The sequence below is a fragment of the Myotis brandtii genome, unplaced genomic scaffold (genome assembly GCF_000412655.1).
Source record: "Myotis brandtii unplaced genomic scaffold, ASM41265v1 scaffold328, whole genome shotgun sequence".
NCBI classification, from domain to species: Eukaryota; Metazoa; Chordata; class Mammalia; order Chiroptera; family Vespertilionidae; genus Myotis; species Myotis brandtii.
Window position 1 is genome coordinate 5,872,365 of NW_005362626.1, and position 11,518 is coordinate 5,883,882.

Genomic DNA, 11,518 nt, shown 5'->3' on the forward strand with positions numbered 1-11,518 from the left:
AACAGTGGTTCTCAACCTTCCTAATGCCGCGACCCTTTAATACAGTTCCTCATGTTGTGGTGACCCCCAACCATAAAATTATTTTCGTTGCTACTTCATAATTGTAATTTTGCTACTGTTATGAATCGTAATGTAAATATCTGATAAGCAGGATGTATTTTCATTGTTACAAATTGAACATAATTAAAGCATAGTGATTAATCACAAAAACAATATGTAATTATATATGTGTTTTCCAATGGTCTTAGGCGACCCCTATGAAAGGGTTGTTCGACCCCCAAAGGGGTCGTGACCCAAAGGTTGAGAACCGCTGCTCTAGTCAATACATAATTAAAATTATCCATACATTCGGTTATCAATACAACAATTGCTTAGGAAGGGACATATATAACTCCAGCTTTGGGAGTGGTTAGTGTTTTAATAATACTTGGTGTATTATTTATATGTTATAGTGTATTGCATCTGTTAACATGCTGATATTTTGTACAGTACTAACGTTTGTTAATATCTTTTGATTAATAAGGAATTAGAATGTTTTACATGAAGGACTCAACCAGTCTTATTTACAGTCTTTCAGGGGCACATTTTTCCACAGGAATAAAACTCTCCCTGAAGTTAGTAACAACCATTTTGAATTCTTTGATGCTTTCACCCAGGGCTACGAAGAGGTATCTCAGAAATTCACCTCCATAAGGCGAGTCCGCGGAGATAACTACTGTGCGCTGAGGGCCACGCTGTTCCAGGCCATGAGCCAGCCAGCGGGGCTGCCCTCCTGGCTGCAGGACCCGGAGCTCACGCTGGTACGCTGCTGCTGCAGGTTTGCGTCCGTAATGTTTCCAATCATTTCTGTGAGAAAGACTTCCCTTTTCTGCCGGTGCTCTGTGCTAGCCCTGTGTGCAATATAACGTCAGCATGTGGGTTCATTGGGTTTTGTGTGGTTGGGATGATTTTGCATAGTAAAAGTGACCAAAAGTAGTATTTCCCAGAAGAGAAAAATGATAAAGTTTATTTGAACAGTTGAGCTGAATTAGTGAGCAGGCGTTAAGAGTTTGTAAAGGAGCAGTTTAGCTTCCTTGCTGGTGCTGAATTAAATGGAGTGTGTATTGGTCTTTCTGAGAACCTGCTGGGGCTTTAGGGTGCACATTCCTGTAATTCCAGCTCCAGTTCAAGAAACTAGCACCCTCTGTGCAGTGTTAGGAGGATTGGCTTCGTAGGTGGTTGAGCAGCAGCACTAGAATCGGGTGATTGATGTTACCCTGGGAGGGGCTTCCTGGGGAGGTGAAGGTCAGGCTGTGTCCCATGCTAGGCCTTTGCCAGTGGTTTAAACCTGAGATGTGGTAGTGACACCCAGGAAATCATGTCTCATTGTGTTGTGTGTCCACACACATCAGATGAGGTCACATCATAGGTTGGGTAATAGAATACCCCAAAAGAGTTTGGTGGGTGGGAATGATTGAGCAAAACTGACAATAGGGCATAATTAGAAGAAAATTGGAAGTCTTGTTGCTTATATTTTTTTATAAAGCAAAAACAAAACCCAAAGTGCTAGCTGTGGGACATCCACTTTGCTGGCAACTTATGAGGGGGAAAAGGACATGAGGATCTTAATTGATTGCAAGCCCCACATAAGCCCGAGTGACGTGATGGCCAGCAGTGGTAGGGGAGCCCTGCTTTAAAGGTGCGCTTCCAACAGCAACAGCCCATCTTGGACTGCGCTGGTCAGCTCCCATCTCAAGGAGCAAGTGCAACTCTGCCGTTCCTCAGAGCAGATGGGAGTGTGACCATGACGATTCATCTCGTTTTGGGAACAGTGAAGGAGCTGGGGTACTTGAAGTTGAAGGGGCCTAAAAGAAAGAGGATTTTTAGCTGCCAGCTGAACTAATTAGAGGTCTATTAGGTGGATGAACGATCACACGCCCTCAGTGGGCAAAACCAGGACCAGTGGGTGGAGGATACTACCTGTCCATCCTGTGATTATCCGTTTTATAAACCGATATATATCAGCACACCTGTGTAAACTGTGAAAGCTATTTTTTTTCTAAGCAAAGATATGTTATCTTAAGCAGGTTACTCAGTACTAGCTTATTGACTTTTTTAAAAAATATAGAAACAAAAGCAATTGATCCACAAGGCTATTTTGTCCTTTGCAAATCATGACATTTATAGGTAGTGAAAAATTTCAGAATTGCTGATTACTTGGCAAAAGCATGCCTGTGGCTGGCTATAAGACACTTAGGGAAGCAAATGTGAGTGATTTCACTCTTTTTTTGCTTTAACTTCAGTGTTTGATTGTCATAATTTAATAGATTGTGACATAAAATCCTCCTTGTTTTAGGCTGAGCCTTTTTCTTTGAGCCTTTTTCTTTTAGGGGCTGTTTAAATGTATGGATTTAATTGACATAATGAATTTGAATTTTTATATTTCCCAAGAAACTCTGGTACAGTAGTGTGCTGTATAATTAAACATATAGAATATGCCCCGTGAAAGTAAAGCATAGTGTCCCTTTTACTTTATTGACAGGATGCCTATAGGTAGTAAAAGCAGTCAAGGTGGATTGTGCTTGCTTTCTGATCACCATTAGAATATGTTGCGTGAATGAGCAATGGGGCTTTAAGATGGTTTTCCTGATTTCATTTGAGTCATGTGGAAATAGTTTTTAAATTCTCAAGTGCTCTTCCCAATTTCTTCCCTTTTCTGTGAATATCAGCCAACAAATACAGTTTCTCTCTTGGAGCATAATCTGATTAGTTGGTCACAGTGGTATTATTGGCATTATTTTTGTCATGTAACCTTTATTGAATGCCAAGAGGCCCGTGCCATAGAAGAAGCACCTCATGCCTGCCTGTGACTTTAGTATTTAAGTTTATTAAACTTTCGTTCTGTTAATGCCAGCTAAAGAAATGACTATTCTTTTCTTGTTCTCCTCTAACTAGAAGACTTGTTCTCCTTCTGGCTTCCCAACCCCCAGCAACTTTCCTTGGTTTGAGCACTTTTTTTTACAGGGTCAGTTTTGCTGATCGCTTGATCAGGTGACCGATGCACCACATGCTTCATATTTGTGGTGCCAGAGCAGGAAGGGGTACCAGACTTGGTTGTTGCACTTGACCAAGCTATTTTCTAAGCACCTCCCAGTTGCCCCTCGTGCTCTCTGAGGATGCCATTGCACTCCTGTTCTCACCGACAAGGGCCAGATTGAGTGAGGGAGTGGGTGGCGCAGCATGACCAGAAGATGTTGGGGTGGAACTAAGTGCATAGACGGAGGGGTGGTGAGGCCTTCTGTGGCTGGCAGTGCACCCTAGGGTGTTGGGGTACCTGGATCACCTTGCTCCAGAAATGGGGTCTCTCCATCTCTAGGAACTACTTGTGTAACTCTGTAATAAGTAAACATCTTAATATTTATTTGTTAACACAGATGCTTAAGACAAGCAGATCAAGTGAAACTTAAATAATTCTCTGGCTACATAACAAAATCTTACAGAGGTTTTGGTATGAAAGTGAGTGTGACCATTTCCTCCCCATCTTCCTGATAGAGCAGAATAACTTGTATTGTGTCACATTAAGTAACACTCTGCTTGCTGTTAGAACTTGGTGTAAATTATTTGTGTTAAAATTGGGTCGGCTTGGTATATTAATTACTTGGACCACGCCCACAATAAGTCTCTGACAGTGGATCTCTCTCAGTTTACCCTGATCCTTGGTCTTTCTGAAATACCAAGGGCCTCTTTTGACCACTACCCTGTGTCCAGTGACAGTCCTATGGCCTGGCCAGTTCATGGCACAACACCTCTGGTTATTGTGTGTCCATTGGCCTTTTAAAAGTCCTGGCCACTTGTGGGGACACAGAAAGGCTGCCCCGGCAGGCAGGTTAGAGGGAATCTGGTGTCAGTATTAGGGTCTCCTGCACTGCACTGGCTTAAGTAACTCACCTTTCAGCTTTTGGGGTCAGACAGCGTTATCAGAGTCTCCTGAACTGCACTGGCTTAAGTAACCCACTTCTTCAGCTTTTGGGGTCAGACAGGTCCTGGGACACCTAAGTTTTTGTGTGAACCCAGAACCAGCCTCAGCCCACGGCTGTGCTGTGCTAAACATCCCTTGACCTTAGTGTACATTCCATCAAGACTGTGTGAGCCCAGGGAAGCCGTCTTTTGTTACCAAGGAACACGTGCCCTTTCGCCTAGTTGTATTGAAAGTGTTCCCTGTTGCATTTTGCCCTCTTCCCTCTCTCCTAGAATAGGACATGGAAGGGGATGCGGGAGAGCTGGGCTGAGAGCCCCTCCCCTTAGTCTGATCTCAGTGGAGAGAGCCTGGACTTGCCTTTCTGCCTGTGCTCAGCTCCTCTGGCCTCTCCTTCCCCGCCTGAAAGGTTGAGCTTTGTCCTCACTGCCCCTTGGACAGTTCAGCTGTCCCTCGCCTCCCGTCCTTGCCTGGGCTCCCTATGTGTTGTTTCTGCATCTGTCAGATCCCAGTTTTGATATTTGACTGCAGTCAGATTACCTAACAACCTTGGAGGTGCGTGGTGTGGCTGTTCTTAAACTTGGAACAGGGCATGGGTCCCTGAGAGGTGGTGTCCTTCAGGGTAGTCCTTTGCTTTCCAAGTTTTCTAAGCTTTAGAATGTCTCTGAGTGGGTGGGACCTGTGGCAGTGTTTGCTTAGAGTGGGTTAGACTCTACGGTATATCGAAACTTATTTTATGAGTTAGTTTTAGGGATGACACATTTTTATTTGCTACCCTTTTAATCATGGTGTTGGTTTCAAGAATTATAGACTTGTTAGAGAAAACAGGGTGTTTTTATAATTCAGTCACAAATTGAATTATACTTAAGCTAATTACCATTTTATTCTTAAATATTTTCCAGCATTATTTCTTGTTTAAGTCTTGTTTCTTGGTCAAATTTATAACAGAAGTCCAGTCTCTTAAGGTGCAGGAGAAAAGAATGGCTATTTATGTGTTCTATGTATTATGAGCCCTGAAAGCACTTAAAATTATATTCACTCTTTTCTTCTGAATAAATAATTCCAACTCAATTATTTTTTTTTCTTTGTATTTTCTTTTTCACACCTTATTTTTTGGACTTGCTCCACTGTCTCCCAGAACTATGCACCCTGAGTTGGAGGATTGCTCTAGCAACACTGAGCAATACATAGAAGGATTGAGGAGACGGACTTTTATTTGGGTTTCTGTCTACATAGTTAGGTCTTTGGGGTCTCCCGGGTAATTCAGTTGAGTGTTGTGCCTGCTTTTTGGATACCTGCACAGTGTCCCGTGATGCTCAGATGGGCTTATGGGCTTCCCTTTACTCGGTTCTCGGCTCACATCTGTGTAGCCAAGATTTTCTGCTCACTTGCACTTCTCTGTGCCCAGTTGTGATTTCAGCTTGTTGCCACTTGAGGGCATTTTAGGTTCTGGATGAAACAGAACTTAATTGAAGGTTTGCAGCAGAGCTGCCCACATGCTGCCAAAATGCAGGACCGTGTGGGCATGAAGTTGGGTGGCTCGTGGGTGGGTGGTCATTTGTCATTATAAGCCCCTTCCCCCTTATGAGTGAGTGTGGATGAGCATCACTGTGGGAACTGCAAGAGGAATTTACATCCCAATGGTGGTTTAGTTTTTTGTAGAGATGAAACCACTTTTGTTTTACATGATTGGTATAGACCAGCCGTGGGCAAACTACGGCCCGCGGGCCGGATCCGGCCCGTTTGAAATGAATAAAACTAAAAAAAAAAGACCGTACCCTTTTATGTAATGATGTTTACTTTGAATTTATATTAGTTCACACAAACACTCCATCCATGCTTTTGTTCCGGCCCTCCGGTCCAGTTTAAGAACCCATTGTGGCCCTCGAGTCAAAAAGTTTGCCCACCCCTGGTATAGACTAAGAAGGTAAGACTGGAATTACCATTATGAAAGGGTAGGCAGGATCTTAGATTCCGGAAGAACTGAACATATGGTCTCCTTTAAAACCGTTTATGCCCTAGCCGGTTTGGCTCAGTGAATAGAGCGTCGGACTTTGGACTAAAGGGTCCTGAGTTCAATTCCGGTCAAGGGCACATGCCCGTGTTGTGGGCTCGATCCCCAGTAGGGGGCGTGCAGGAGGCAGCCAATCAATGATTCTTTCTCATCATTGATGTTTCTATCTCTCTCTCCCTCTCCCTTCTTCTCTGAAATCAATAAAAACACAGTTTTTAAAAAACCTATTTGTAACTGTTAAATAAGCTCAGGGTCCGCATAGGATGTTGTAGGAAATAATTATTCTTTAATGATCTTTTGACATGGAGATGAACTTTTTTTTCCTCTTTAAATTTTATAGCAGTGACACGACATGCCTGTGCCCAACCTAATAATATGGATTTTTCTCCTGGCACACCGGAGACTGTTGGGAGAGTGAGTTCCCATGCTGTCATCCATCAAGTTGTGTCCCATCTTGCCTTTCAGACTACAGATTCCACTGATGATTGGGGGGAAATAACAAAAGAGAAGCAGGCAAAGTATGAGTTCAGCTGTCACTTCTTTAATGAGCTAGGCCCGTGGTTGGCAAACCGCAGCTCACGAGCCACATGCGGCTCTTTGGCTCCTTCAGTGTGGCCACTAAGTTTCAATCACACTGTATGTGTGCGTCCGCACGTGGTATTTTGTGAAAGAGCCACACTCAAGGGGCCGCAGTTTGCCGACCACTGAGCTAGGCCATCACAGCTCCCTTAACCCCTACTTCTTATTCTCAGTGCTGTTTTTTATCTTACTATACTAAGCAGTGGAACTAGATACAATATTGCTTCATTGAATATTAAAACTTTGAGTATATGTGTTAATATCAAAATTAGGTTTTGTTTTCCCAATCAGGAAGGGAGCAGGTTTTTACTTTATCCTGGATCGTCTCACAAGTCCTGGAGCCCCTTCCAGAGTCAGGCAGTATGGAGCGCTAGGGAGGCTGCCAAAGGCCCAGCAGCTGCTGGAGGCTTTTGTGAAGAGGCTCCTTCACGTACACTCACAAAGTGCTGTGCAGGGTTCCTGGCTGGGGTGGTTGTGCAGGCTATATTGAGCTCCTGTATCTCAACCCAAACCTTCATTTCACTCTAGCAGTCCTCCTTAGGGCAGTACTTTCTGAGTTCCTGACTTCCAGGTTTAGGTGATCCAGCCTAAACCCACATGACAGGTTTGCAGGGATTAATTCTGGAAAGAAGGTAGGAACTCTAGTGATAACGAAATGGGAGAAAGAGAAGGACAGAGGGCTTTGTGGTTTCTTACAGCTTGGTTCATGTGATGGACTTTTTGGAGGGTTAATGTTCTTTGTCTCTCTGTTTCTTCATACTCCAGTTACCAGAAAAACTCATAAGCAAATACAGCTGGATCAAGCAGTGGAAACTTGGATTGAAATTTGAGGGGAAGAGCGAGGACCTGGTTGATAAAATTAAGGAGTCCCTCACTTTACTAAGAAAGAAGGTTTGGAACCTGTAATTTTCTTTTTCTGTGAAGTGCAAAAGCTCCTGCTCCTAATTGCCCCAGCAGACCATTTTTTTCTCTTGACTATATTGGGGTGACATTGGTTAATAAAATTATATAGGATTCAGGTATACAATTCTATAATACATCATCTATATATTGTATTATGTGTTCACCACTCAAGTCAAGTCTCCTTCCATCACCATTTATCCCCCTCAGCAGACCACTTCTTAGTTCTCACTTAGTGGATTACCAGATGTTCTTGGCTGGTTTTTAGGCAAAATAATTTTGGATGAACACAAACCCTTCCTGTGAGGTCTTTGGTAAAATTGAGAAATATCAACATCAAGTATTCTTGGAGGAGATGATATGTTTAATGAATTGTTTAACTATCTTAAAAGGAAACCATAACAAATATAGTCTTTGTGCTAAGTCATACTGACAAGTTTCAGTGATACATTTAGTCCATATTTTTCTTTTTTTAATGTTTTTATTGAATTGAGAGAGAGTAAGGGAGAGGAAGAAAAAGACAGAGAAACATCAGTATGAGAGAAACATGGTTTGGCTGCCTTCTACATGCACCCAACCAGGGATCAAGTCCACAATCTGGGCATGTGCCCTGACTGGGAACCGAACTGGTGACCTTTCAGTGGTGCACAGGATGACGCTCAACCAGCTGAGCCACACCGGCTAGGGACAGTCCAAATTTCTTACCGTAATATCAGTGATACGAATTCATGTCCCATTAGACTTTCAGCTTCATGAAAGACGTCATTTCTTTATACCCAGTGCCTAGACCTGAGCCTGACACATAATAGGCATTCGGTAAATACCTTGTTGATGGATGGACTGAGGACCTGACTTCCTGGAACCTAGTTTGGGTTTGCAATCATAGAAGTATTTACTGCAGAATACACTGTCACAGGAACACCAGTGATGAAATGGGAGGACAAGAAAGACAGAGGGATTCTGTTGTTCTTGCCTGTTAAGCAGAGCACAGGATTTGTGGGGGTTGGAGACCTGTGCTGCCTAGTCCCCGGGAAAGTGGAGGGTTGAGGGCAGGGCTCTGGCCCTGTGGGAGTGAGTGAGAAGGCTCTTCAGTTCAGTCACTTGTGATTTCCTTTTTACCTCCTTTAAGTTCTTGTGAAATTGCAATTTTTTTTAGGTGTGTCTAGAGTGACTGGATCCTCGTTTTGGGGAATGTTTAAGTGATTCCAATTTATAGTAATGTGAAAATTATTAATAATCTGAGCTACATTCCCAGCACTTTCTATGGGCCAGGCCGTACACTAAAAGTTGTATGTATTTAATTTTTGCAACTACCAAGGTGGTGTTGCTATGGTTACCCCATATTTACAGCTAAGAAAACTAAGGCCCCACAATTGGTTAATGCCCTGTAAAAGCCATCAGCTGCTTGGGTGAGGCCGTCATTCCATCCGGACTCTAGAGCTATGCTCTTGACTGGCAACTTGTCTACTGGAAAATGAGGTGTTCCAGCTTTCAGCCCACTTGTTAGAGAGTCCTGTGGTGCAGTCATTACCATTAAAATTTACTCTTGGATTTAAAATATTACTAGGTTCTCAGGGAGCGGTAGTTATTGGTGATTCCTAAGGACTAGTTTCATATTGGCATCTTTTATTCTAATTTAACTTAAAAGTACATGTATTTATGGGGTTTTCTTGTTCACATAAAGAGTGTGCCTATTTTAGCTGAATACCTGACACTACTCTATTCTTAATCAGGAGTCAATTAGAATTTCCTGAATGGATTTATTCATTTGAAACTCACGTATACGTCTGAGAGGTTAGAAGGTTAAATTTAGTAAACTAATATTTAGGAGATCCCCTAATCGTCCTTGCCCATCTTCATTTTTGAAGGTTTCTGGATAACTGTAAGCCCCCTTATAGAGAGAAGTAATTTTAGCTCTTCTTCACAGCTTCACACCCAGGACTCACACATGCACGTTAGGTCTTCCATAAATATTTGATTGATTGAGTCTCATTGCCTGAAGTCAGGGTTCCAAATTGCCATTCCACAGTCCCAGTGCTTCTTCTTAGTGCATTGTACTTTTGTTTCAAATTAATGGGGCAGAAACTGAATAAGGATTTTGTGTGGTCTAAAGAGTAGTACCATTGTTTGAGCTGGAAACTTGAATGTTGTGACCCTCGGTTGCCTACTTTTGAAAATGATTTTGTGCTCAAAGTATGGAAGTATACCAGGGACTTTTAGAACAAAAATGTAACTATTATGTAACTTTTTTATTGCAGTGGGCAGGCTTGGCTGAACTGAGAACTGCTGAAGCAAGGCAGATAGCTTGTGATGAACTGTTCACAAATGAAGAGGAAGAATATAGCCTTTATGAAGCTGTAAAATTTTTAATGTTACACAGAGCCATTGAACTATATGATGATAAAGAGAAGGGAGAGGACGTACCATTTTTCTCTGTGCTTCTGTTTGCTCGGGACACATCCAGTGACCCTGGACAGCTACTGAGGAACCATCTAAATCAGGTGGGACACACTGGTGGCCTCGAACAGGTGAGTTATACCCTTGCGTATTATCCCCAAACACCAGCATTAACCATCAAACATTATCTCATAGTGCTTGAGTGTCAGGAATTCAGGAGCAACTTAGTGGGTGACTTGGGCTTGAGGTTTCAGGTTGCAATCATCTGAGGACTTGACTCGGGTTGGAGGATCCATGTCCAACATGGCTCACTCACCTGGCTATTGGTGGGAGGCCTCAGTTTCTCACTGGTAGGGGGTAGTTCCTTGCCATGTGGGGCTTTATACAGATAGGGCTGTGTGAGTTCCTCACAACATGACAACTGACTTCTCTCAGAAAGTAATTCAAGGAGAGAATGGAAAAGAAGCCACAATGCCTTTTACGATCTAATCTTAGAAGTCACACCCCATCACACTTACCCATATTATATTTGTTAGCAAGTCACCAAGTTCACCCCACTCTTACAGAATTGTGAATCTATTTCAGGACCAACATGGTTATCTCAGCCTGGGTTTGCTTCTGCAGGTGGTAATGGGATCAGTATCTTTGAATCTAGTAGTCTAAAAAAAAAGAGTCATGTGAAGGGTGTTTAATCTTGGCAGCTGTAGCTGTATTAGCTATGATCCTTTAAAAATAGAAATGGGGTCACCTTAGCCAGTAGAGCGCAGCCTGCTCTTGGATCTTTTACACATACACTAAGTTTGGAATTTTACACAGAGACCCAATACAGTACTGTCCCAGGACGCAACGGTTGGCTTACTTTGCACTCTGTCTTTGGTGAGTTCATTACGTTGCCCTAAAAAGCTTATGTCTTTTTTTAGTGGAATAGCCAACCACTAAAGTTGCATTAAGGCTAGCCTTCCAAAGTGCTTCCTTTCTTCTTCCATGGCTGGCTCTTTGGCTTGCCTTTTCCTGGTCTGTCTGAAAGAGCAAAGATGATGGTCATGCTGGGTCAGGCAGGATTGAAGATAATTATTTAAAATAACCTATACTTGTAGTGTAAGTTACCTAATGTCTCCTGAACAGTAGCAAGTACATTGCAGTGAAAAGCCTGGTAGAGGGTGTTTTGCATGTTAGTCCTTTCTGGATCTCCACAAGGTCTGCTGTCATGGAGAGTCCAATGTTTAAAAAACAGCTTTATTGAGATAATTTACCGACCGTAAAGTTTGCCCTTTTAAAGTATGCAGCTCAATGGTTTTTTAGTATGTTTGCAGCCATCACAGTCTAATTTTAAACCATTTTATCACCCCTAAAAGAAACCTCAGACCCATTCTTACTCCCCCCAGTCCTAGGAAGCCAGTAATCTACTTTCTGTCACCTTAGATTTGCCTACTATGGAGAGAGTTCATATAAATGGAATCATAACTCATACAATATGTGGTCTTTTGTGACTGGTTTCTTTTACAGCTTAGTGTTTTTAAGGTTCATGCATATTGTATCATGTGTCAATTCTTCATTCCTTTTTATTGACAAATACTATTCCATGGTATGGATATATCGCATTTTATTCATCTACTCATCAGTTGATGGATATTTGGTTCATTCCTTTAACTATTTTGAAAAATCCTGCTCTG

At 42.4% G+C, this 11,518-nt stretch overlaps 1 protein-coding gene across 3 annotated transcripts in view; it reads left to right on the plus strand.

Annotated features, from left to right (window-relative positions):
* OTULIN (OTU deubiquitinase with linear linkage specificity) overlaps positions 1-11,518 on the plus strand; it is a 32,654-nt gene that overhangs the window by 15,486 nt on the left and 5,650 nt on the right. For 2 of the 3 annotated variants that reach the window (XM_014543548.1, XM_014543549.1), the window contains exons 4-6: positions 657-800; positions 7,314-7,439; positions 9,707-9,976. In XM_014543548.1, the coding sequence (XP_014399034.1) occupies positions 657-800; positions 7,314-7,439; positions 9,707-9,976 (540 nt within the window). The remainder of the gene's footprint in view (positions 1-656; positions 801-7,313; positions 7,440-9,706; positions 9,977-11,518) is intronic. The other variant, XM_014543550.1, reaches the window with a different exon arrangement.